This window comes from Hemiscyllium ocellatum, chromosome 7 (genome assembly GCF_020745735.1).
Source record: "Hemiscyllium ocellatum isolate sHemOce1 chromosome 7, sHemOce1.pat.X.cur, whole genome shotgun sequence".
Classification (NCBI taxonomy): domain Eukaryota; kingdom Metazoa; phylum Chordata; class Chondrichthyes; order Orectolobiformes; family Hemiscylliidae; genus Hemiscyllium; species Hemiscyllium ocellatum.
In genome coordinates, this window is record NC_083407.1 from 115,130,990 (window position 1) to 115,158,439 (window position 27,450).

Here is a 27,450-nt window from a genome sequence, read left to right on the forward strand (position 1 = left end):
CTGCTAAGGCTCTGGTCAGACTGCATTTGGAACATGGTGAGCAGTTTTGGGCCCTATAATCTAAGGGAGGATGTGCTGGTCTTGGGTTTACAAGAATGTTCCCAAGAATGAAGGGCTGAAGACTGTTTCTGTACTTGGTGTTTTGAAAGATGAGGTAGGGGCATCTGAATACTGAGAAGCACAGCTAGAGTGGACACAGAAAATGTTTCCACTCGTCTCTCCTGCTGGAACCCAATGGCATGGCCTCAGAGTGAAGGGATGATGAATTACTTCAACCAGAGGGCGATGAATTACTTCAACCAGAGGGCAATGAATCTGTGGAGGCTAAGTCATTGAGTATACTTAAGACAGAGGAAATTTCTTGATTAGTAAAGGGATCAAAGGTTACAGGAAGTCAGTGGCAGAGCAAACTCAAGCCTCCTTCTGATCCTATGGTCTTCGCCCATCTGTTAGCTAATAATTTAAACTAACCGTTACTAAATTGGTTTGAGGGTAGGATTAAAATGATAGATAGAGTAACATTTTACTTTAGGTGTTTACATTTTTTATTAAATGGTGACCTGCTTATAAAACATTGCAGAAATAAAATCTTACACTTCTGGCTTTCAACTGGCTTCAAAAAAAAAGGTGCCAGTTTCATTTTAGAGCCCCTTTCCACATTGGGCTTTCACAGTGCAATGAATCAAGCATAAAGGAAAACTAAATTTCACATGAAAATGTTTTCATTCTTAATCTGTAAATTGTCCTGTTAAATGACATTACTAACCCCAGTGCTGTGATCATTCCTTTCTTGCTTCCTAATTCTCATCAGATGGATTTGTCTCAAGGGTCTTTTATTCAGATTGCCAGCTCTTGCTTCCGCATCACACACAAACAGTATAACATAGTCATTTGTTTTTATTCAAACAAAGAGTATAGAGAAAGAGAGAGCACTAGAAGATGTTTCAGTCACAGAGTTTTACATTCACAGACTCTGCTCATATAACCACCTGAACTTCTTTACTGCTTCAGCTGGGTTAAGATTTATTAGTTTTACACAAGTGTTTGAAATTCATTCCTGTACCACCACCACCAGCAGCAGCAAGCACAACTGAATTTCCTGGAGTTGCACTGTTGCTATTTCACCTGTCCAGACAGCGTTTTTGCATGGCTTCAACACAGACATTGCGGAGCAGATTTATAACCGATCTGGGGTCATCACTCTTCATGACTGCACTGCCAGATACAATCATGTTTGCTCCAGCCTGAAAGAAAAGAATTAAATTCAATATCATAAAGCTTTATTTTTGGTAAATCTGTTGTTATGTATGCATTGAATACTGTGAAGTCATGGAGGGAATGAATGTTTGTGATTGGCCAATGCTCAGTAGCGGAAGTGTATATAATTTTCAAGATGCACAGTGGAAATTCACTAAAGCTGCTTATATAGTACTTTCCAAACCCATAACCACTTCTATCTAGAAGGGCAAGGGGAGCAGATACATGGGAATACCACCATCTGTGTGTACCCTTCAAATCACTATGACTTGGAAATAAATTCCTGTTCCTCAAGTGTCCCTGGGTGAAAATCCTGGAGTTTGCTTCCTAACAGCTTTGAGAGTGTCCTTACCCCAAGGTCAGCGGATGAGCTCATCTGTGAATGGTGTCATGCTTTTATTTTCAGCTAAGATACAGAGTTTCAATAAGCCTGAAAAATACCTTATCTTCTCCTTTAAATTCAAAATTGGTTGATTTATTTAAATTATATGTTGCAGAATCACGATATAGGGACTGTGAAGGTAAATGCCAAGCTCAGTTTGAGATAGGGAAGTATTTTATGAATCTGCAGAAAATCTCTGACTAGAAATCAGTTACATTTGCGTCGCACAGAGATAGCTGATCTCCACTCAGGCAGCAACGTGCACTGTATATTAGGATCGCTATTGTCTGTGCGGTCATCTCATCAAAGCCTACTGACATGGAGTCAGTGTGTCAGAACTCACCACCCCACCAAGTTTATCACCTTCAGCAGAGAAGAAAACAAGGGAGCCATCTGGAGTACTCCACCCATAACCTTAAACACATTGTGCTGCAGACATTGAGAACATGTAATGGATGACCTGTAAGGTGGTATTACTGTAATGAACATGGAAAAAATTCATCCTGTTGAAGTAATTAAATACAGATTATGTACCAGATTATTTTTTGGTCACAGTGTAGTAGTACCTCTGCACATTTCTGAATAGTGTCTGGTCCCACACCTCCATCAACTTCAATATCCAGAGAAGGAAACTGTGTTCGCAACCAGTGGACCTAAAAACAAAACAATGGCTTTCAGTTCCAAATCTCTTCTGCAAGTTAACAATCAGCGGAGGGAATTATTTTAGCAAACAGGTTCCACAGCTAAATGGGAACAGATTTGTAACAGCGAATGCAAGACTTTATATCTGCATTAGGACAGAAAAAAATGAATTATCTTGCAACCACTTATACTAACCATAGTAATAGGATCTATTAAGATGTTAAACCAATTCCTTCATGATCAAACACCATGACAGGCCACAGAAGTTCAAAGCATATGAAATAGAAATTATACCTTTGACATCATATCACCCATAAATTTCTGACCTCCGAACCCAGGTTCCACAGTCATCACTAGAGCCATGTCAATCTGATTTGCCCATGGTGCCAAGTCTTCTACAGTTGTACCTGGTTTAATTGCTAGCCCCACCTTTAAAGGAAGAAAACAGGATATATTAAGAGTGTGACTGCCATCGTATATGGGTTTGGATTTACATCAAGTTTTGAAAGTTCATTCACCTATTGTGTGTCCTTGCAGCAGTGAAATAAAGGACTGCTTATTTTAATAGAGTGCTGTCCAGTTCTACAAGGCTTCTGTTGGAAGTTAGAAGAGATAACACCCACTCTGGTCCTCCTTGTACTGTGTGAAAAAGAGCGAACCAAGAAACTTCCTACATTTGGGTTTAAAATAAATTCCAGGTGTTTGCTTATTTTGCTCTATATGAAGTACCAAAGAGAAGCTTTCTCCTAGCACCCAGGACCACTCACTCACAGGTCAGATACAGCAGTTTAAATGCAGAATAAAGTTTAATATCAAACTAGAGGCAATTTGCTTTGATCAAATTAATTCCATCAATGTTCCAGAAGTGAAATTTCTAATCTAGAATTTCATAGAATATACTGAACACAAACAGACCAACCAGTACGTGCTGACGTTTATGCTTTACTCAAGCCTCCTCCCAGGTTTCCACATCTAAATCTATCATATTAAGCATTTATTCCTTTCTCCCTCATATGTTTTGTCAGCTTCTCCTTGTATATCTCTGTACTATTCCTCTCAGCCACTCATACAGACAAATTGCTTTCCAGATAAAATGTTTTTCCAAATTCCCTGCTTGATTTCTTGGGAACGACATTATGTCGATGTCTCTTGTTTTGCTCTTCTTCACAAGTAGAAATGCTCCCTAAAAATATTGTCCATTATGTTCACCATTCCCACATGACAAGTGCTCCAGTATAATAGCTGTTACAGTTACAGTTGTAGTAAATAAGCAAGCACCAGCACCACACTTAGACTGTTATTTGTCTCTAAGTGAGCAAAGAGTAATATATATATTTATATATATTGATGTTAAACAGGACCACACCAGACTGCAATTACATCAAATCATTTATGGAATTGAAGGCCATTCTGCCCATTTGTCTCCATTTGTGGTAGCAGCAGATTTTGGAGACACAGAAAATTGAGAAGGAGTAAGTATTTGAAAAGCAGTAGTTGAAAGAAATAATCTAGTAGGGCAATGGGGAAAGAATGGGGGAATGGGAATAATTGGTCTGCAGAGAGCCAGAGTGGAGACAAATAGGCTGAGTGGCCTTCTATTCCATAAATGATTTGATGTAGTTGCAGTCTGGTGTGATCATGTTTAACATCAGTACATTTACTTTGCTCACTTATGGACAGATAATAAATAATGGTTGTGTGATGCTGGTGCTTGCTTACTTACCACAACTTTAACACAGCTGTTATACTGGAGCGCACTCGTCATATGGGAGTGGTGAACGTAATGGACAATACTTTTAGGGAGCACAGACAAAGCGTTTCTACTTGTGAAGAAGAGCAAACTAAGAGACAAATCAACATAATGTCACCAAGAAATCAAGCAGGGAATTTAGAAAAGCATTTTATTTGGAAAGCAATTGGTATGTGTGAGTGGCTGAGATGAACAGTACAGAAATATATGAAGAGAAGCTAATGAAACATATAAGGGAGAAAGGAATAAATGCTTACTATGATAGATTTAGATGTGGAAACCTGGGAGGAGGCTTGAGTAAAGCATAAATGTCAGCACGTACTAGTTGGTCTGTTTGTGTTCAGTATATTCTGTGAAATTCTAGATTAGAAATACAGTACTGCAATGGAAGGTAATCACTGCAATATTATAGTCGTGCGCTCCAATATGAAAGTGTAGAACTGTACAGCTCTAAACAGCCCATAACCTGAATTTGGAGGGAGTGGTCCTCTATCCTCAGACTTCACTGATAGTTTTTTTAACAAAGTTCAATTTCAACCGTCAGCATTCCCTTTATTGAAATCTCAGACAGAAATGAAGTGATTCATACTGACTCAAACACTATTTTTTCACACTTACCTTCATGCAGTTTTCACGTATGTCTTTGATGAGTGGTCCTGGGTTATTTGTTGCTTCTAGATGGAATGTGTATTGATTAGCCCCTGCTACTGCCATTGGCTTCACCCACTGCTCTGGCTTTGAGACCATCATATGCATATCTGTAAAATAAGCAAGACACTGTGGCAGGGAGCACTTCAACCCCTATCAACCAATAGTTTCAAAAAAGGTTATACTTATAAAATTCATTCTAGCAATAAATCTAGATCCTGTAAATTAACACAATAAGCACACTGGAAAATGGTGAGAATAACCTTTGATTTACAACAGAGCGTTTGTCAACTCTGATCAACTTTCAGCTCTCTCAGCCTGACTACCCCCTCAGTAGTATTAGAGCAAGGGAGGTTCTACATACAACAAAACAGAGGCATAACTTCGGCACTCCTGCCTAGGCATATGATAGCCATCAAGACTCAACTTTAAGTTTAACTACATCACATAGGGATCTCTGTCCTATTCTTATACACCCCCCAATGTTGGTGTCTTGATGGATGGGTTTATACTCAGCAGAGGTGCCCTACTTTAAGATCACAAGATGGAGAAGCAAAAGCAAAACCATTCCATCCATTGATTCTGATCCATCAATGCGATCATAGCTGATTTGATAATCCTCAACTCCACATTCCAGCCTTTTCCCAATATACTTGCCTTACTATTTCCACTGGAGTATCAAAGACTAAGGGGTGATCTTATACAGATTTGTAAAATCACGAAGGGCATGAATAAAGTCAACTCTGGTCAACAAAGCCAAGTTTTGTTTTCCCCCCCCACCAGAGTAGACAAGTCAAAAACTAAAAAGAGCGTAGGGTAAAGGTGAGACAGGAAAGACTTTAAAGGCAACTGAGGGGCAACCTTTTCACAGAGATACATATATGGAATGAGCTACCAGAGAAACTGGCAGAGGCAGGTACAGTTATAACATTTAAAAGGCATATGGATGGATACATGGACAGGAAAGGGTTGAGGGGGATATGGGCCACATGCAGGCAAATAGGACTAGATCGATTCAAGAGGAGTTGGACTGGAAGGGTCTGTTTCCGTGCTATATGACTCTACGATAAAAATCTGTCTATCTTGGCCTTTAAATATACTTAATGGCCGACCGAAACAGCCCTCTGGTGTAAAGAATTCCATAAATTCACCACCCACGCACAAAGTTCCTCATCTCTCTCTCTCAGCTGGGCAACCTCTTACTAAGATTATGCCCTCTGATTGTAGCCTCTCCCATGAAGGGAAACGATCTTTTCATATCTACTCTGTCAAGTTTTCCAAAGGATCTTACATGTTTCAGATCTTATACGCAAGGTGTCAGAGCTCTCAGTGGGAGAGCATTTTGGTGACTGTAACCACAGATGCCTCATTTCTACCACAGCCATGGGGAGGGAACAGAATAGGGAAGGTATTTAATTGGAGGAGGGGCTTTATACTGCAATTAGACTGGAGTTGTGGTCTATAAATTGGGAACAATTGTTCTACAGGGAAATACACAACAGAAATGGGGAGGCTATTTAAGAAGCACTTGTTGCGCCAACTTTGTCCCACTGAGACAAGCAAGGAATGGTAAGGTGAAGGAGCCTTGGAAGATAAGAGCAGAGGAGCTTCTCATCAAGAGGAAGAAGGAAGCTTACTTAAGGTTGAGGAAGCAAGGATCTGGCACAGCTTTAGAGGATTACAGGGTAGCTAGGAAAGAATCAACTAGGAGAAAGTGAGGACTGCAGATGCTGGGGATCAGAGCTTAAAAACGTGTTGCTGGAAAAGCACAGCAGGTCAGGTAGCATCAAAGGAGAAGGAGAATCAACATTTTGGACATAAGCCCTTCTTCAGGAAAGAACTCAAAAATGGACTGAGGAAAGCTAGGAGGGGGCACGAAAAAGCATTGGCAGGAAGGATTAGGAAAAACCCAAAGGTGTTCTACACTTACGTGAGAAACAAGAGAATGATTAGAGAGAGGGTAGGGCCAATCAGGGATGGGGAGGGAACTTGTACCTGGAGTCTGAAGAGGTAGGGGAGGCCGTAAATTAGACTTTTGTTTCAGTATTCCCTAGAGAGAGAGACCCTGTTGATAGTGAGAATACGGTGGACCAGGTTAATGGGCTTGAGCTGATTGACATTAACAAAGTGGATGTGCTGGAAATTCTGAGAAGCATCAAGAGAAATAAGTCTCCTGGGCTGGACCAGATATAAAGCAAAGTTATTACGGGAAGCAAGGAAAGAGATTGCCGCACCTCTGACGATGATCTTTGCTTCCTCACTCTCCACAGGGGTCGTACCAGATGATTGGAGGGAGGTGACAGGATTCTTGGCAGTGTGGAGGAACACCGAGATATTGGGGTCCATGTACATTGATCCCTCAAAGATGCCACCCAAGTTGATAGGGTTGTCAGGAAGGCATATAGTGTTTTGGCTTTCATTAACAGGGGAATTGAGTTCAAGAGCCACGAGGTTTTGCTGCCCCTCTACAAAACCCTGGTTAGACCACACTTGGAATATTGTGTCCAGTTCTGGTCGTCTCATTATAGAAAGGATGTAGACGCCTTAGAGACGGTACAGAGGAGATTTACCAGGATGCTGCCTGAATTGGAGGGATTATCTTATGAAGTTCAGTTCAGTGAGCTAGGGCTTTTCACACTGGAAAGAAGGAAGAAAGAGGTGACTTGATCAGGATGTACAAGGTAATGAGAGGCATACATAGATAACCAGTGACTTTTCCCCCAGGGCAGAAATGGCTGTTACGAGGGATTATTTTATGGTGATTGGAGGAAGGTATAGGGGAGAGGTCAGATACAGGTTCCTTGCGCTGAGAATGATGGGTGCGTGGAGGTAGAATCAGAGACATTAGGGACATTTAAGCAACTGCTGGACAAGCACATGAACAGCAGTAAATTGAGGCACATGTAGCTTAGGTTGATCTTAGATCAAGATAAATGCTCAGCACAATATCGTGGGCCGAAGGGCCTATGCTGTGCTGTACTGTTCTATGTTTCAATAAGGTCACCTTTTATCCATCTAAACTCTAATGACTAGAGGATCAACCTCTCGTGAGAAAGTCCCTCCCTACCCAGTAACAGTCTATTGAACCCATTCTGGCCTATCTCCAACATCTTTCCTTAGAGAAGGGACCCAAAGCTGTGGTCTGACTTGTGCCTGGTGTAGCTTTAGCAAGATCTCTTTACTTTTATACTTCATTCCCTTTGAAATACAGGCCAAGATTTCACTCACCTTCCTATTATCCACTGAACTTTGATGAGAGCTTTTGCGAGTCATTGAGAACTCCCAAGTTCCTCTGCTGTATCTTTCTGCAACCTTTCTCCATTTAACTAATATTCAGCTCTCCTCTTCCTGTCAAAATGCATAACCTCACACTTTCCGACATTACATCTGCCAAGTTTTTGTCTAGTCTATATCCTTCTGCAGACTCTGCATCACTTACTTTCCCACCTTTTTGTGTCATCGACAAATTTTGTTATAGTACATTCACTTTCCTCATCCAAGTCATTAACATTATTGTAAACAATTGTGGCCTGGCATTGATTCTTGTGTCACTCCACTAGTTACAGGTTGCCACCATGAAAATGCAACCCCCCACCAACCCACCGAATCCTAACTGCCTTTTATATCTTAGCCAATCCTCTATCCAAGCTAAAAGACATTGCATTGTTGCCTCAAATGTGGTACCCATAAAACGTGTTTTGGAAAGTCAAATATACTACAAAGATTATAAATGGTAGCACCCTGTAAGTACTGAAGATCAGAGGGACCTTCGTACGCATATCCTCTGAAATAACAGGGCAGGTAGACAAGGTGGTTAAGGAGACATACAATTATAGACTGTGACTCGAACAACAGGGAGGTTATGCTCGAACAGTATAAAGTGATGAATAAACCACGATGAAGTATGTGACAGACACCTAAAGGTGCTGAAAGACACCCTCATACGAACGGGATAAGGTGCTAAACTCATCAAATCGCCAGTTCTGACGTGCCACCGTTAATACTGCAGCAATCTCCCCAGGAGACAGACACAAGATCGATAGAGTATCCTTCTTTGTCCAGTACTTGCCCAGAGCACAGAAACTACACCATGTTCTTTGCAGCCCGCAACCTATTCTAGCTGATGACGAACATCTTGCCAAGGTCATCCCTTCACCTCCACGTCTCGCCTTCAGAAAACCAGCTTTCATGGCAACATCAACCACAACACCAAACAAACCTGCCACAGTAACCTGTGCAAGACATGCCAGATCATTGGCATGGATGCTACTATACACGTGGGAACACCATCCATCACATACATGGCAGATACTCACCTGACTTGGACAATGTAATCTGTCTCATATGCTGCAGGCAAGGATGTCAGGAGGCATGGTATATTAGCGAGACCATGCAGATTCTACAACAATGGATGAATGAACACCACGCAACAGTCTTTGATGTTGTAGCCATTTCAGGGACACGGATAGAGCAGGGACATGAATGGTGGTTGCAGGTTCTGGGATTTAGATGTTTCAGTAAGAGCAAAGGTGTTAAAAGAGGGGAGAGTGTGGCATTGTTAGTCAAGGACGTCGGAGGGCTAGTCTTCTGAGGTAGTATGGGCCGAGGTAAGAAATAGGAAAGGAGAAGTCACTCCGTTGGGGGTTTTCTATAGGCTTCAGAATAGTTCCATGGATGTAGAGGAAAGGATAGAGAAGATGATTCTGGATAGGAGTGAGTAACAGGGTAGTTGTTATGGGGGACTTTAACTTTCCAAATATTGACTGGAAATACTACAGTTCGAGTACTTTAGAGGAGTCAATTTTCGTCCAGGATGGTTTTCTGCACAGTATGTAGACAGGCCATCAAGGGGGCGAGGCCACATTGGATTTGGTACTGGGTAATGAACCTGGCCAGGTGTTAGACTTGATTACTTTGGTAATAGTGACCACAATTCAGTTATGTTTACTTTAGCAGTGAAAAGGAATAGGTTAATAACACGGGCAAGAGTTATAGCTGGGGGAAAAGGCAATTCTGATGCAATTAGGCAAGATTTAGGATGCATAGGATGGAGAAGGAAACTGCAGGGCATGGGCACAGTTGGAATGTGGAACTTATTCAGGAAATAGCTACTGCATGCCCTTGATAAGTATGTACCTGTCAGGCAGGGAGGAAGTGGTCAAGCGAGGGAGCCATGGTTTACTAAAGAAGTTGAATCTCGTCAAGAGGAAGAAGGAGGCTTATGTCAGGGTGAGATGTGAAGACTCAGTTAGGGTGCTTGAGAGTTATAAGTTAGTCAGGAAAGACCTAAAGAGAGAGCTAAGAAGAGCCAGGAAGGAACAAGAGAAGTTGTTGGCAGATAGGATCAAGGAAAACCATAAAGCTTTCTACAGGTATATCTGGAATAAAGGAATGACTAGAGTAAGATTAGGGCCAATCAAGGACAGTAGCGGGAAATTGTGCATAGAGTCAGAAAAGATAGGAGAATGCTAAATGAATATTTTTCGTCAGTATTCACACCGGAAAAAGACAATATTGTAGAGGACAATACTGACATACAGGCTACTAGGCGAGATGGGATTGAGGTTCACAAGGAGATGGTGTTAGCAATTCTGGAAAGTGTTAAAATGGTTTTGTGAAGAGTAACTCATGCCTCACAAACCTTATTGAGTTCTTTGAGAAGGTAACCAAACAGGTGGATGAGGGTAAAGTGGTTGATGTGGTGTATATGGATTCCAGTAAGGCATTCGATAAGGTTCCCCATGGTAGGCTATTGCACAAAATACGAAGGTATGGAATTGAGGGTGATTTAGTGGTTTGGATCAGAAATTAGCTAGCTGAAAAATGACAGGGGGTGGTTGTTGATGAGAAATGAACTTGTAGAGTTCAATTACTAGCGGTGTAACGCAAGGATCTGTTTTGGGGCCACTGCTGTTTGTCATTTTTATAAATGACCTGGGTGAGGGTGTAGAAGGATGGGTTAGTAAATTTGCAGATGACACCAAGGTCGGTGGAGTTGTGGATAGTGCCAAAGGATGTTGCAAATTACATAGGGGCATAGATAAACTGCAGAGCTGGGCTGAAAGGTGGCAAATGGAATTTAATGTAAAAAGGTGTGAGGTGATTTACTTTGGAAGGAGCAAGAGGAATAAACAGTACTGGGCTAATGATAAGATTCTTGGTAGTGTTGATGAACAGAGATCTCGGTGTCCATGTCCATAGATCCTTGAAAGTGGCCACCAGGTTGATAGAATTCTTAAGGCAGCGTAGGGTGTGTTAGCTTTTATTGGTAGAGGGATCGAGTTTCGGAGCCACAAGGTCATGCTGCAGCTGTAAAAGTGCGGCAGCACCAGAGTTATGGAGTATTGCGTACAGTTCTGGTCACTGCATTATAGGAAGAATGCGGAAGCTTTGGGAAGGGTTCAGAACAGATTTACTAGGATGTTGCCTGATATGGAGGGAAGGTCTTATGAAGAAAGGCTGAGGGACTTGAGGCTGCTTTTAATCGAGAGAAGGAGGTTGAGAGGTGACTTAATTGAGACATACAAGATAACCAGAGGGTAGACAGGTTAGACAGTGAGAATCTTTTTCTTGTGGTGTAGATGGCTAGCATGATGGGACATAGCCTTAAACTGAGGGGTGATCAGACAGATGTCAGAATAGTAGGGGCATGTAATGCCTTATCTGCAACAGGAGTAGACTCACCAACATTAAGGGCATTTAAATGGTCATTGGAAAAATATATGGATGAAAATGGAATAGGGTAGGATAGATGGGCTTCAGATTGTTGCGCCGATTGACACTTTTCTTACATTTACAAATACTTTCAATTCTTGTAGTTTTTATGTTTGCTAGCTTTTAATAACTTTTTAAAAATGCCTTGGATATAGGCAGACGCAGCCTAACCTAGCTCCTTCCCCATTGCTGTCATGTTAAATTGACATTCAAAGGTCGTGTTCATTTGTACTATACGGCATGATGTCAGAACTTGTTTGAAGTTTTTCGACCTCTTCCACTCCCAGTGAGGCCTACCCAACTTTAGTTACAAGCTTCAAAAGCAAAAGGAGAGAGACAAAATTCATCATCCTAATGTAAATAGATATAATCATTTATTTACCTTTCAGAAATAAGTATATCGGTGCTAAGGAGTGACTGTACTAGCATTGCAACTACTTAATTCAGGAGCCGAAAGTGCTTGTTTGAAACTTGCTGAAAACATAAGCCACACAATAACAACACACCACAACAAATTCCTGTGCCCAATTAAACAATGTCCTTCATCATTTCTGCATGAAGTCCAAAATGCTTAGGACCTTTGGAAACCATCCCACTAATTTCAAAGAAGGAAAGTGACTCACTGCAGGGAGGCTGCATTATCAGGTGCTGACAATAACTGACCTCAATCCCATCCAAACACTTCTTTATGGCACAGTTTCCAAAACATCACTGACACAACACCACAGTGAAACTCAGAAGTCTTACCAAAGAAGGGCTCTTGGCCAAGCTCCTTCCGAAGACATTCTACGACAGGATGACCAAATGTGATATTAGGCACAAAATGTCTGCAAGAGAGAGGACACAAGTTCTTAAAAGCAAGTCTTGAAGCAAGGCGTTTCACAAGACAGCATGTCACAAGCACAGCATGATGCTATTTACCCAGTCATGTCAGCATTAATTCTTTGCAAGAGCTGTCCAATTTCCCCTCTCACTCCAGTTTTCTCCTCACAACCCTGCAAATGATTTATCTTCAAGTGGATGTCTTGTGAAAATTTGGAATTTGCATCCCCCCCCCCCCCGCCACCCTCCAAATTCTTTCAGGTAGTGTCCCAAAGACTACCAACCCTTAGCCTGGTAATAGTTCATATCATTTTCCCCAATCATTTCAAATCAGTGGTTGCTGACTCGCAAGTTGTTTGCCAGAGCAAACAGTTTCTCACTAGGCTCTAACAAAGGTGCAGCTAATCGATTAGATTAGATTAGATTCCCTACAGTGTGGAAACAGGCCATTTGGCCCAACCCTTCCACACCAACCCTCCGAACAGTAACCCACCCAGACCCATTTCCCTCTGACTAATGCACCTAACTCTACGGGCAATTTAGCATGGCCAATTCACCTGATCTACATATCTTCCGACAGTGGGAGGAAACCAGAGCACTCTGAGGAAACCCACGCAGACACGGGGAGAATGTGCAAACTCCACACAGACAGTCGCCCGAGGCTGGAATCAAACCTGGGACCCTGGCGCTATGAGGCAGCAGTGCTAACCACTGAGCCGCCCTATGCACCTTGATGAAATCCCACTTATTCTTCTTCTCTGCTTGAAGGAGAACAATCCCAGCATCCCCAGTCTCACCATATAAATACAGTCCCTAATTTCTGGTACCATTCCAGTAAACCCTCCCTAAGGTCCGGCATCCTCCCTAAAGCATGAAGCCCAGACACATACAAAATAGATTAGATTAGATTAGATTACTTACAGTGTGGAAACAGGCCCTTCGGCCCAACAAGTCCACACCGACCCGCCGAAGCGCAACCCACCCATACCCCTACATATACCCCTTACCTAACACTACGGGCAATTTAGCATGGCCAATTCACCTGACCCGCACATCTTTGGACTGTGGGAGGAAACCGGAGCACCCGGAGGAAACCCATGCAGACATGGGGAGAACGTGCAAACTCCACACAGTCAGTCGCCTGAGGCGGGAATTGAACCCAGGTCCCTGGCGCTGTGAGGCAGCAGTGCTAACCACTGTGCCACCGTGCCGCCCAAAATAACCCAACTCAGATCTTACAATGGTTTTGTAAAGGCCAAGTATGATTCCTCGGATTTGTTTTCTACGTTCCATATGTGTTATGAACAGTTTAAAACAAACATCATCATATAGACATATATGGGTGGCACGGTGACACAGTGGTTAGCACTGCTGCCTCACAGCCCCAGAGATCCGGGTTCAGTTCCCACCTCAGGGGACTGTCCGTGTGGAGTTTGCACATCCTCCCCGTGTCTGATCGGGTTTCCTCTGGGTGTTCTGGTTTCCTCCCACAGTCCAAAAATGTGCAGGTTAGGTGAATTGGCCATGCTAAATTGCCCATAGTGTTAGGTGAAGGGGTAAATACAGGGGAATGAGTCTGGGTGGGTTGCGCTTCGGCGGGTCGGTGTGGACTTGTTGGGCCGAAGGGCCTGTTTCCACACTGTAAGTAATCTAATAAAATCTATATTTAGAGTTGAGAGTGTGGTCAGGTCAGGCAGCATCCGAGGAGCAGGAGAATCAACGTTTCCTGATGAAGGGCTTATGCCCGAAACGTAGATTTTTCTGCTCCGGCACCACATTCTCGATTCTGATCTCCAGCATCTGCAGTTCTCATTTTCTGCACACATATATTTAGCAACTATTTGAAAAACACATTAAAAAAGCCCACGCAATAATGAGCAAGTTGGCTGCTCTCGACACTTCCAGGAATTCTAATCAAATCAAAAATCATCGCTGGCATGGCTCACCTCCCATTGTGTGAGCATTCTAGTATAGGGAGAGAAGACTAGATACGAAGAAATAGAAGACAATATGTCAGTTCTAAACAAAGGAAACTAGTGAAAGTCACTGCGCACAATAACTCCAGGTATCTGCTGCAACAACAAATTCTGACCAGGACATCAAAAGCCAACTTGATAGCTCCCTCAGTTACATGACAAACATATGACCTGTTCGCAATTGCTTTTAAGTATACAATTTTTGATACCGTCCTCTTGGACATCCAAGAGAGAGCGTCTAATTCCCTGTGTTTTCAATGCATTAACACATTTTGCATTAACCATAAGTAATTTGCCGTGGGCCATTTTTTTAAAATTGGCTTTCACAAACAGAGTCTTTTGGGTAGACACATGACTGCCTATTTTTTCAGAGAGAAAAATATTAGAAAAGTCAAACCATCTTTATTTCAGATAGAAGAGGGGTGTCGTTCAACAGTTCCATTCACCTCTCCCTCATGTCTGTGACATCAGTGTTCCACTTGCTTCCTGAACCACCTCACCAACTTTACCGAGAAGGAACTCAAATCTTCACTCCCCAGGCTGCAATGTTTCTGCATCATCCCTCCAATTTAGGACTCAGTAAAAACTGCAAGAACTGTATATGCTGTAAATCAGAAACAAGAATAGAAATTGCTAGAAAGGCTCAGCAGGTCTGGGCAGCATGTGTGGGAAGAAATCAGAGCTAACATTTCTGGTCAAGTGACTCTTCCTCAGACCCGAAATGTGTCACTTGACCAGAAATGTTAACTCTGATTTCTCTCCACAGATGCTGCCAGATCTGCTGAGCTTTTCCAGCAATTTCTATCTTTGCCTCCAATTTAGGTGGCGTCCAAGACGATGGTGGAGTAGGGCTCCTGAGCCCAGGGCTCATCTGCTCCGTCTGCTTTCCTATTTACTCTCTCCTTCCTTTCTTCCCCCCCTTTCTTACTTAGCTTTTGTACCTATGGTTCTCTGAAGAACTCAGACAGCATCAACGGTGCTGAGTTATCCCAGCACGGATTAGTAGTGGAGCAGAGTGAGCCTACACAGACTCGAGTGAGCCAGTACTTACTTTTGCAGGGTGAGCACAGGACCCGGAATTGGTGGCTGCTATATCGGCAGAGGCAACGCCAGTGAGGCGTGCCCAGGTGAAAGATAGCACCTAAGGATCAAAGTGGGGCAAAGCGGTGGTGCCCCTGAGCCAGCTGAGGACTCACATAGGAGGCAGCGGAATGGAGATGGGACTTCTCCTTAAGCTATACCTTTTTGTTTTTCTTAAACTATTCAAAATGGAGCTGGATTGTGGTGATGAATGAAAGCTTTGCGCTGCACTTTACTGAGATTTCTCACTATAAAAAACATGTAAAAATGAAATCATTTAAACAAGTCAGATTATTTACATAATACTGTCATGTGGCAAGTATCCACCCACTGAGATTTCAATGTATTTCTGAACCTTGCTACTTTCATGTTGCAGATCAATCACATCTAATTTCTTTCAGCCACAAACTTCATAACTGCACTCCTTAGCCCAGAGTCACATATATGTATAATATATTATATAAATGATAAGTGGGAAAACAAAAGTGCCCATCCCAGGTTAACTAAATCAAATTGCTCTCCATTCACCAGGAGCTTATGTCTTTTACTTTCAAAGTTCCACCTTACCATTACAACCATATATTTCTACACAATAGGAGAAGGCCTTTGATATGGTAGACTGGTTAAAGTTAGACCACATGGGATCCAGGGAGAGCCAGTCAATTGGATACAAAATTAGCTTGATGGCAGGAAACAGAGGATGGCGGTAAAGGTTTATTATTCACACTGGAGGCCTGAGACCAGGAGTGTGCTACAAGAACCCATACTGTCTCCACTGTCGTTCGTCATTTATATAAATTATTTAGATGAGAATATCAGAAGCATGGTTAATATGTTTACAGATGATAGCAAAACTGGTGCTATAGTGGACAGTGAAGAAGAATATCTAAGAGTACCACACAATCTCGACCAACTGGGCCAGTGGGCCGAGGAATGGCAGATGGAGTTCAATGCAGATAAAAACAAGGTGTTGCATTTTGGCAAGACAAAACCAGGACAGGTCTTACATAGTTAATGGTAAGACCTTGAGAAGTGTTGTCAAGCAGAGACCGATGGGTACAGGTACGTCGTTCCTTGAAAGTGGTGTCACAGAGAGACAGAGTGGTGAAGGAGGTCAGAGTATTGTATGCAGCAGTTGAGACACTGGTATGGCTACATTTAGAGTACTGTGTACAATTCTAGTCACCCCGCTATAGGAAGGATGAGATTGAACTGGAAACTGTGCAAGAAAGATTTACAAGAAATGTTACTTTGCGTTATAAGGAATGGCTGGATAGGCTGGCCCTTGTGTCCCAGTGGAAACCTTATGGGAACATCTACTCCATGTCCACTCTATGCAGGTCTCTCAGTATTCTGTGAGTTTCAATGTAAAACCCTAAGTTAATGGTTCTAAAGTTGCGAATAAATACAAGATAATTTGTGTATTGAACGAATATTTCTTCCTATATGCTCCTCCTGTCTGTTGAAATTAGTAAAATCATTGATCACAGAAGGAATGAGATAGAAGTTAGAAAAACACAAATTTATGTGCCCAGTGTCCTCCAACATGAACTTACACAGAGCCCATACTTCACCTCATCAAGTAAAACTCGATAAATCAAAAGGCACTCAGGCAGACTATGTTAACCTTAGTCAAAGAGCTTGTATCTGAAGGTAGTGGTGTAGCAATATATAATGGGAATACACAAGAGGACCAGATTGGAGCAGATCATTTTGGTTTCTTCCATGGAAGGATTTGAAATTCAAAGAAACAATAAGTTTACAATCAAGGCAGACCAGGGAACCAAAACCATCAGTGACTCCAGGGATCAAGGGTGAACAGGACTTGGTGCATCTCAATACAGTAAGCTATATGTTCACAAGAGGATTGCATGTGTGGGGCTACTAAGGAGTATAGAGCAGTAGCCTCAAGGAAACAAATGTTTGCACAGAGGTTTCAGAAGCAGATAGAGTGCAGAGGGAGCAGTAAAAGAGGGGTACTGTTAATGATGGCTATAAGCTCATATCTGGACTAAATAATATAGCAGGTTACATTTAAACTCTCTCAATTGAGAGGATAGAGTTAGACGCTGACAACGAGAGCTTGCGGGAAGGATTTAAGATGGTGGCTTCATTCTTCCCAGTATTTAGTTACAGCAAATTTCTGCTTATTGTGTAGCAAATACCCAGGTAAAAGGTCAGCTCATTCAGAGACAGTAAAGGTGGTGGCACTTCGAGCTACGTGTCAGATGTGAAATCCCACGAGCTATTGGAGGTGCAGCCCATAGATAAGAAATAGGTGCAGGAAGAGAAGACATTGTGGTGGATCGCTGATTAGGAATCAAAATGTGGAATTTGTATGGATGGAAGTGAAAAAACCACTGGGGGCAGAAAACATTGTTGGTGGTGGTTTCTATAGGACCCCAAACAATAGCTGAGATGCAAGGGAAGACATCAAACAGGACATTGGAGAGACACAAGCAATAGTGGTACAACTGTAATCATGGGTGATTTTAATCTACATAAGGATTGGAGTTGTACCCATCCATTGCAAGTAGGGCATATTCCATTATGGGCCTTGTGAGTGAGTTATTGTCAGTCTCTGACCTGCTCTTGTAGCCACTGTATTTCTATGACAACTCCAGTTGAGTTTCTGATCGTTGCTAATCCCAAGGGATTAGCTGGTCGGAGATTCAGTGATCATAAAACCACAATCTCAAGGGATGGTGGTTAGATTGTCTCTTACTAGAGATAGTCATTGCCTGGCATATGAGTGGAGTGAATGCTACTTGCTATTTGTCAGCCCAGACCTGGATATTGTCCAGATCTTGATGCATTTGGAAATGGACTGCTTCAAAATCTGAGTCGCAAGTAATGGCAAATCTTGTACAATCATTGGTGAACATTTCCACTGTGTACCTTTGGATGGAGGGAAATTCATTGATGAAGCAGCAAACAAACAGGTTGGCCTAGGACACTATCCTGAGGAAATCTTGAAGAGATGGCCTGGAGCTGAGATGACTAACCTCCAATAACCACAACCTATAAAGCCTTTGATAAGGTTCCACATGGTAGGCTGTTGCAGAAAATGCAGAGGCATGGGATGGAGGGTGATTTAGCAATTTGGATTATAAACTGGCTTTCTGAAAGAAGGCAGCAAGTGGTGGTTAATGGAAAATATTCAGCCTGGAGTCCGGTTACTAGTGTGTGCCACAAGGATCTGTTTTGGGACCACTGCTGTTTGTCATTTTTATAAATGACTTAGATGCAGACATAGGTGGATGGATTAGTAAATTTGCAGACAACACTAAAGTCAGTGGAATAGTGGACAGTTTGGAAGAATGTTACAGGTTGCAGGGGAACTCGGATAAACTGCAGAATTGGGCTAAGAGTTGGCAAATGGAGTTCAATGCAGCTAAGTGTGAGATGAGTCACTTTGGGAAGAATAACAGGAAGGCTGAGTACTGTGTCAACGGAAAGATTCTTGGTAGTGTGGACGTGCAGAGAGATCTTGGAGTCCATGTGCATAGATCCTTGAAAGTTGCCACCCAGGTTGATAGTGCCATTAAGAAGGCATACGTTATGTCAGGTTTCATTAGTAGAAAGATTGAGTTCTGGAGCCGCAATATCATGCTGCAACTATACAAAACAATAGTGCGGCCACACTTGGAAAATTGCTGGTCGCCATATTTCGGGAAGGATGTGGAAGAGGAGATTTACCAGGATGTTGCCTGGTCTGGAAGGAAGGCCTTATGAGGAAAGGCTGAGAGACTTGGGTCTGTTCTCGTTGGAAAGAAGGCGGCTTAGAGGGGATTTGATAGAGACCTACAAGATGATCAGAGGATTAGATAGGGTAGACAGTGAAAGTCTTTTTCCTAGGATGATGACATCAGCTTGTACGAGGGGGCATAACTACAAACTGAGGGGTGGTAGATTTAAGACAGATGTCAGAGGCAGGTTCTTTACACACAGAGTGTTAAGGGTGTGGAATGCCCTACCTGCTTATGTAGTTAACTCAGCCACATTAGGGAGATTTAAACAATCCTTGGATAAGCACATGGATGATGATGGGATAGTGTAGTGGTACGAGCTGAGAATAGTTCACAGGTCGGCGCAACATCAAGGGTCGAAGGGTCTGTTCTGTGCTGTATTATTCTACGTTCCATGAGCCAGATATGACTTTAACTGTGGAGAGTTTGTCCCATGATTCCCACTGACTCCAGTTTTACCAGGAATTCTAGCTCTCTTGTCCATGGTTGAATCAAGGCTGTAATGAGGTCAGGAACTGAGTGGTCCTGGCAGAAGCCAAACTAGACATCATTCAGCTGGTTATTACTGAGCAAGTGCTGCTCGTTAACATTGTTGATGACACCTCCCATCACCTCACAGAAACAGATCCTTTGGCCCATCTCATCCATGATATGCTAAATGAATCTAGTCCCATTTGCCGACACTTGGCCAATGCCCCGCTAAGCCCTTCCTATTCATATACCCATCCAGATGCCTTTTAAATGCTGTAATTGTACCAGCCTCCACCACTTCCTCTGGCAGCTCATTCCATATACACACCACTCTTGGCATGAAAAAGATGCCCTTTCGGTCCCTTTTAAATCTTTCCCCCTCTCCCTAAACCTACAGACTCGACCACCTGAGGAAAAAGACCTCGTCTATTTATCCTATCCATGCCCCGCATGATTTTAAAAACCTCTAGAAGATCACCCCTCAGCCTCCAATACCCCAGGGAAAACAACCCCAGCCTATCCCTCTCGCTCAAATCCTCCAACCCTGGCAACATCCTTGTAAACCTTTTCTGAACCCTTTCAAGGTTCACAACATTCTTCCGAAAGGAAGGAGACCAGAAATCGCACACAATATTCCAACAGTGGCCTAACCAATGTCCTGTATAGCTGCAACATGACCTCCCAACTTTAACAGTCAACGGTCTGACCAATAAAGGAAAGCATACCGACCACCACCTTCATGTTCTATGTTCACTATCCTATCTACATGTGACTCTACTTTCAAGGAACTATGAATCTGTACTCCAAGTGCTCAGCAACACTCCCCAGGATCTTACCATTAAGTATACAAGTCATGCCCTGATTTGTCTTTCCAAAATGTAGATAAATGTGAGGTGCTAAATTAAACTCCATCTGCCACGACTTGACCCATTGGCCCATCTGGTCAAACTCCTGTTTTACTCAGAGGTAACCTTCTTTGCCATCCACCACCTCTCCAATGTTGGTATTATCTACAAACTTACCAACTCTACCTCCTATGTTCACATCCAAATCATTTATATAAAGTGACAAAAAGTAGCAGACCTAGCACCGATCCTTGTGGCACACCACAGGCCTCCAGTCTGAAATGCAACCCTCCACCACCACCCTCTGTCTTCTACCTTCGGGGCAGTTCTGTATCCAAATTGCTAATTCTTCCTGTATTTCAAGTCATCTTATACAATCCCCGCAGTGTGGAAACAGGCCCTTTGGCTCAACAAGTCCACACTGACCCTTTGAACAGTAACCCACCCAGACCCCTTCCTCTACCCTATCACTCTACATTTACCCCTAACTAATGCACCTAACCTACAATTTAGCATGGCCAATTCACCTAACATGCACATCTTTGGACTGTGGGGAGGAAACCGGAGCACCCAGAGGAAACCCATACAGACACAGAGAGAACATGCAAACTTCACACAGATATTTGGTCACCCGAAGTTGGAATCTAACCCAGGTTCCTGGCACTGTGAGACAGCAGTGCTGAACACTGAGCCACCGTGCCACCCTTGCTAACCGGTCTACCAAGAGGAACCTTATTGAAGTCCATATAGATCATGTCCACCACTCTGCCTTCATCAATTTCTTCAAAATTCATCATTACTTCTTCAAAAACTCAATCAAGTTTGTGAGACATGATTTCCAATGCAAAAAGCCATGCTGACTACCCCTAACGAGTCCTTGTCTTTCCAAATACATGTCAATCCTGTCTCTCAGGATTCCCTACAACAACTTGCCCACCACCGATGTCAGGCTCACGGGTCTACAGTCTCTTGGTTTTTCCTTAGCACCCTTCTTAAATAGTGGTACCACGTTAGTCAACCTCCGGCACCTTACCTGTGGCTATCGATAATCTAAATATCCCAGCAATCACTTCCCTAGCTTCCCACGGAGTTCTCGGTTACACCTGACTAGGTCCATGGGATTAATTCACCTTTATGCATTTCAAGACATCCAGCACCACCTCCTCTTCTCCACAGTAAACACTAATGCAAAAAACTCATTTAATATCTCCATCTCCTGCAGTTCCCCTCACAAGCTGCCTTGCTAATCTTGGAGGGGTGCTATTCTCTCCTTTGTTACCTTTTTGTATTTGTAGAATCCCTTTGGATTGTCCAAAACCCTATTTGCCAAAGCTATGTCCCCTTTTTGCCCTCCTGATTTCCCTCTTAGGTATACTCCAAGGATTCACTCACTCAGTCAGTCTCTCCTGTCTATACTTGACATATGCTTCCTTCTTTTTCTTAACCAAAAACCTCAATTTCTCTAGTCTTCCAGCATTCCCCAATTATACCAGCCTTGCCTTTCACCCTAACAGGAACATACCATCTCTAGACTCGTATTTCATTTTTGAAGACTTTCCATTTTCCAGCCATCCCATTACCTGTGAACATCTGTCCCCAATCAAGTTTTATAAAATGGAGAACATTACAGCGCAGTATAGGTCCATTGGCCCTTGATGTTGCGCCAAACTATGGATCCAATCTGTAGCCTATCTATCCTACACTATTGCATTTTCATTCATATGTTTATCCAATGACCACTTAAACATTCCACAAGTTGTCGAGTCTACTACTATTGCAGGCAGTGCGTTCCATGCCCCTACTACGGAGTTAAAAAGAACTACCTCTGACATCTGTCCTATAGCTTTAAATTGAGGAGTGATAGATATGTCCCCTCATGCTAGCCATCACCATCCAAGGAAAAAGGCTCTCACTGTCCACCCTTTCTAACCTTCTGATTATCTGAAATGTCTCAATTAAGTCACCTCTTAACCTTCTTCACTCTAACAAAAAAAAGTCTCAAGTCCCTCAGCCTTTCCTCATAAGACCTTCCCTCTATACCAGGCAACATCCTAGTAATTCTCCTCAACCCTTTCCAAAGCTTCCACATCCTTCCTAAAACGCAGTGACCAGAACTGTATGCAATACTCCAAGTGCAGCCTGATAGTTCTTGAAAGCTCTTGCCTGTTACCATCAAAACTGGCCTTCCTACAATTTAGAATTTCACCTTTTAGATCAGGTCTATCTTTTTCCACCACTGTTTTAAAACTAATAGAATTATGGTTGCTAGCCTCAAAGTGCTCCCTCAGTCACTTGCCCTGCCTTAGTTCCCAAGAGCAGGTCAAGTTTTGCAGCTTCTCCAGTAGGTACATCCACAAATTGAATCAGAAAATTTTCTTGTACACACTTAAATTCCTCTCCATCTAAACCCTTAACACTATGGCAGTCCCAGTCTACGTTTGGAAAGTTAAAACTCCCTATCATTACCATCCTATTATTCTCACAGATAACTGAAATTGTCTTACAAATTCATTTCTCAATTTCCCACTGACTATTGGGGTGTCTAAAGTACAATCCAAATAAGGTGGTCATCCCTTTCTTATTTCTTAGTTTCACTCAAATAACTTCCCTGCACGTATTTCCAGGAATATCCTCTCTAAATGCAGCCATAATGTCAACCCTCACCCTCCACCCACACCCCCATCCTTCCTATTGCATTTGTATCCTGGAACATTAAGCTACCAGTCCTGTCCATCCCTGAGTCACGTTTCTAAAATTGCTATGATACCCCAGCTCCACATTCCTAACCATGCCCAGAGTTCATCTGCATTCCCTTTACTGATGGTAGACAGTAAACTGATGGAGCAGTAATTAGCCAAATTGGATTTGCTCTGCTTTTTCGGGACAGGATACACCTAGGCAACTTTCGACATTGTCAGGAAGATTCTTGTGTTGCGAATGTACTGGAAGAGCTCGGCTGGGGACCTACGATGGGGAACTAAGAAATGGCACATACTTTGTTCTGACTTCACAAAATTTGGTACGAATACTTTCTGAAAAACATGAGGAAACCTGCCATCCAGTGGAAGAGGGGAACTGAAGAAAATCAGTATTAGTAAAAGAAGAGTGCACAAGAAATTATTAAGGTTAAACTCCCCAGGACTGGCAATCTACATTCTAGAATAATAAAGGAAATGACCCTGATGTATTCGTGACCATCTTCCAAAATTCAATACACTCCGGAGCAGTTTCGGCAGAATAGAGTGTGACAAACACTTTTTAAAAATTAAGTGAGAGAGAAAGCAGTATTATAGACCCATTCGCCCTACGTCGGCAGTGGGGTAAATGCTTATGCCTATTATGTAAGGAGTGATAACAGAATATTGGAAATCTTGAAGTCTGCATATGTTTACGAAAGAAAAACTATGCCTAACTAGCCTTCTGGAATTTTTTGAGGATGTACTACTAGATCAGGGAGAAACAGTAGTGGGTAAAATTAAAGCATATGGGATTGGGGTCAATATACTGGCATGGATTCAGAACTGGCTGATAGTTCAGAAACAGAAAGTGAGAATAGGTGGCAGGCATAGACTACTGGGTACGCATCAGGATCAGTGCTGGGGGACCAGCCATTCACTAATTAAATATAATTAGTGGATAAACGATCTGGATAAAAGGAACTAATTGCAACATGTTCAAATTTGCTGATGATACAAAACTGGGCAAGAGTGAAAGTTACAAGGAGGCTTCAAAATGATCAAGACAGTTGAATAAGTGAGCACATGGCAAATTCAATATTGCGTGGATAAATGTGATGTTGGTGTAAAAAAAGGCCAAGCATTACTCAAATGGTGATATCTTGGGTGGCATGAATATACAAGAGATCTGGGTGTCCTTATTCATTAGTCAATTAAACTAGACAGGTAGGTGAAGCAAGCAACTCGCAAGGTATTGTGTATCAATCTCCACTGCGAAAGGATTGGAGTTCCAACTGGGAAATGTCTTACTGCAGTTATACAGGGCCTATTGAGACCAATACTTAAGAGTATTGCGTGCAGTTATGAATTCCCTACCTAAGGGAGGATATACTTGCCAGAGAAGGAGTACAGCAGAAATTCAGTGGGCTGACACGGGAGTGCAGACCTCTAACAGTTCAAAGATGTGCAGGTAAGTTGGATTGTTCATGCTAAATTACCCATAATATTTGGACTAATCATGGGAAATTTAGGCTTACCGCAATAGGGTGGGGATGGTGAGTCTGGGTGGGATGCTCTTCAAAAGGACATTGTAGACTCGATGGGCCAAACGGCCTGCTTCCACACTGTAGGCATTATATGATTCAATGAATCCTCTACTACAACTCTGCACAATCTTTGAGTGCCCAGAATTAGAATCAAAGACACAAGGGGTTAAGCAGTGTTATTGAGGATTAGCGAAACAACAGTTTTTGTACTTGTGCCTCTATTTATAAAGCACATTGAAATGACAGGTTTCAGTATGATACACTTTACAACCATGACCTTATCAGGCACTTGCAAATTACATAGTCATTTATTGTGCAACCAGCTCCACTTTATTAAACCCTGCCCCATGTCAAAACAACTTTGCTTGCTCACACTTCTGGAAATCTTCTTACAGGCTACTTTTTGATTTTCAGAAGCTGTGTTTTTGTTTTTCGGGGCCTCTTTCTCAGTAGTACAGTATGGTGGCTCAGTGGTTAGCACTGCTGCCTCACAGCTTCAGGGACCTAGGTTCAATTCCAGCCTCGGGCGACTGTCTGGGTGGAGTTTACACATTCTCCCCAAATCTGTATGGGTTTCCTCCCACAATCCAAAGATGTGCACGTCAGGTGAATTAGCCATATTAAATGGGCATAGTGTTCAGGGATGTGTAGGTTAGGGACATTAATCAGGGGTAAACATAGAATAACCAGGATAGGGGAATGGGTCTGGGTGGGTTACTCTTCAGAGGGTCAGTGTGGACTTGCTGGGCCAAATGGCCTGCTTCCACACTGTAGGGATTCTATGATTATGTGAAGCAGTCATAAAAGTAACTGTACCTTATGTATTCTGTGCAATACATAAGCAGAATTAGAAGATTTGATCAGTATCCTTAATAATCATCACTGCTCCATCAAACAAAGTATCACTTTCCTAAGCACCAAAGTATGCAAATTAGCACAAAACAACAGACTTATATTCACAAAGGAAAAGCCAACATGCCAACTGATAAGATCAAATCTCACATGCATTAGATGCATTTCCAATCCATATTTACAAAATGGGAAGATCTACTGCTTCGGGCAACTAAAGATTTAAACCATACAATTGTTAATTTTCATAGAAACATGGAGAACAGGACACTTAATCCATTCAGCCCTTAAAACCTGCTCCACTGTTCAATCTAACCATGGCTGATCATCCAAATTCCCCTGATTTCCCTTTCTCCTTTATTCTCTTCACCCTCTCACCCAACTTTATCATCTGCAAATTTAAAGATGTTATAGTTAGCTCCCTCATCTTATTCACAAATTATATGAATAGCTGGAGTTCAAGCACCGATTCCCATGGTAACTCCAACTGCTTGTCACTTGGAAAAACAAGCTGTGAAATCTTATTTGTTACAATGACATCTACAATATTTATCCCACATAGTAGCTCCTGAACTTACGCAGTTAGAGGACAGTTTGCATTTGTTTGCAATAGAGAGACTTTAAGTTTCCCTGATTCCTAGAGAGCTGAATATGCTTTGATCTCTCATTCATTCATGGGACATGAGCATCGCTGGCCAGCCAACATTTATTGCCAGTCCCTAGTTGTCTTTGCTAACAGGTTTAAAACTTTTATGACTCCTTGATGTTCTCCTAACACTGGACATCACACTCCCAGACCATGCTGTCACCATTTTCTCTCACTCTGAGGACTGGACTCCCTCACACCAATCCCAATGACTTATTCAGCCACTTGAATTCCCAGCTACTCCTCCAAACACAGGCTGGTTCTCTCCTGCATCTGCTGTTGAAGAAATGTGGATGTAAAATAACCTGTGAGTGAAAGAGCCAGCACCTCACCCACTGTCACTCTTACATGTGGGGACATTCTGCAGTCACTACCTGATCAAGGGAGGTGATGCACAAGTCCAGGCTCCATAATGAGACAAGGAAAAAGTGAGGACTGCAGATGCTGGAGATCAGAGCTGAAAATGTATTGCTGGAAAAGCACAGCAGGTCAGGCAGCATCCAAGGAGCTGGAGACTTGACGTTTCTTCCTGAGAAGGGCTCATGCCCGAAACATCGACTCTCCTGCTCCTCGGATGCTGCCTGACCTGCTGCGCTTTTCCAGCAATACATTTTCAGCTCCATAAAGATACAAAGTCACAATGATTAATACTATCCTAGGCCATGGTGAAGGTACGTTCCAGGTGAATTGAATTGAACTAATGTCACGTATACTAAGGCACAGTGAAAAGCTTTGTCTTGCGAACAATACAGGCAGATCAGAGTTAAGCAGCATAGATAAGTAAATAATAGGTAAACAGCAAAAACAAAAACACAGGTATAGGTGAATGTTAAGAGTTTGTGAGTCCATGCAGTATTCTAATAAGAAGCTGTTATGAAACTGGCTGGTGAGTGTGTTCAGGCTCCTGTTCCTTCTCCCCGATGGTAGAGATTGTGCCCTGAACGGAATTGGGATGATTAAAGAGGAAACATTTACAAGGGGAAAGGCAGGGAAGTGGGATTCAGACAAACTGAAAAACTTATTCCTGATCTGGAATTAATCGATAACAGCAGGAGTTAATTGGACACACAACATGATTAATAGGGAAGTAGTTCCCCCATTCCCCCCCCCAGTCTGTGAGGAGTATCCCAGGGTGGAACCAGCAGGAAAACCCCAGTCAAACCGGTCCCTCCATGGGCTCCTCCTGTGCACCGCAAACCCTTCACTCCACACCCTCCGCTAAACAACTCGTACCCGTCCATCACATCCAGGTGAAGGTAGTCGGCCCCGCAGTCCATCATCCTCTGACACTCGGCCCCGAGCCGGGACAGGTCGCTGTTTAAAATCGACGGACCGATCCTGCACCCAGCCGCCATCCCTGACCTTCTACCCAGCCTGCCCCGCGCCTTCACTTCACT

At 42.7% G+C, this 27,450-nt stretch overlaps 1 protein-coding gene across 1 annotated transcript; it reads right to left on the bottom strand.

Moving 5' to 3' along the window:
* Positions 1–879: 879 nt before the first annotated feature.
* Positions 880–27,450, bottom strand: rpe (ribulose-5-phosphate-3-epimerase). Its single transcript, XM_060828108.1, has 6 exons — positions 27,287–27,450; positions 12,141–12,220; positions 4,650–4,789; positions 2,576–2,710; positions 2,206–2,292; positions 880–1,244 (listed from the first exon to the last, which is right to left on the bottom strand). Exons 1-6 carry the CDS (start codon positions 27,406–27,408, stop codon positions 1,122–1,124), a joined length of 687 nt encoding a protein of 228 aa, XP_060684091.1. The 5' UTR covers positions 27,409–27,450; the 3' UTR covers positions 880–1,121.

What these genes read in the sequence shown, in the direction of transcription:
- rpe (XM_060828108.1), bottom strand. Translation starts at nt 27,408, where the DNA reads ATGGCGGCTGGGTGCAGGATCGGTCCGTCGATTTTAAACAGCGACCTG. An exon ending in TACGTGAAAACTGCATGAAG is followed by an intron (nt 2,711 to 4,649) that starts GTAAGTGTGAAA and finishes CTTCCTTTAAAG; the next exon opens with GTGGGGCTAGCAATTAAACC. An exon ending in CTATTCAGAAATGTGCAGAG is followed by an intron (nt 1,245 to 2,205) that starts GTACTACTACAC and finishes CTTTTCTTTCAG; the next exon opens with GCTGGAGCAAACATGATTGT.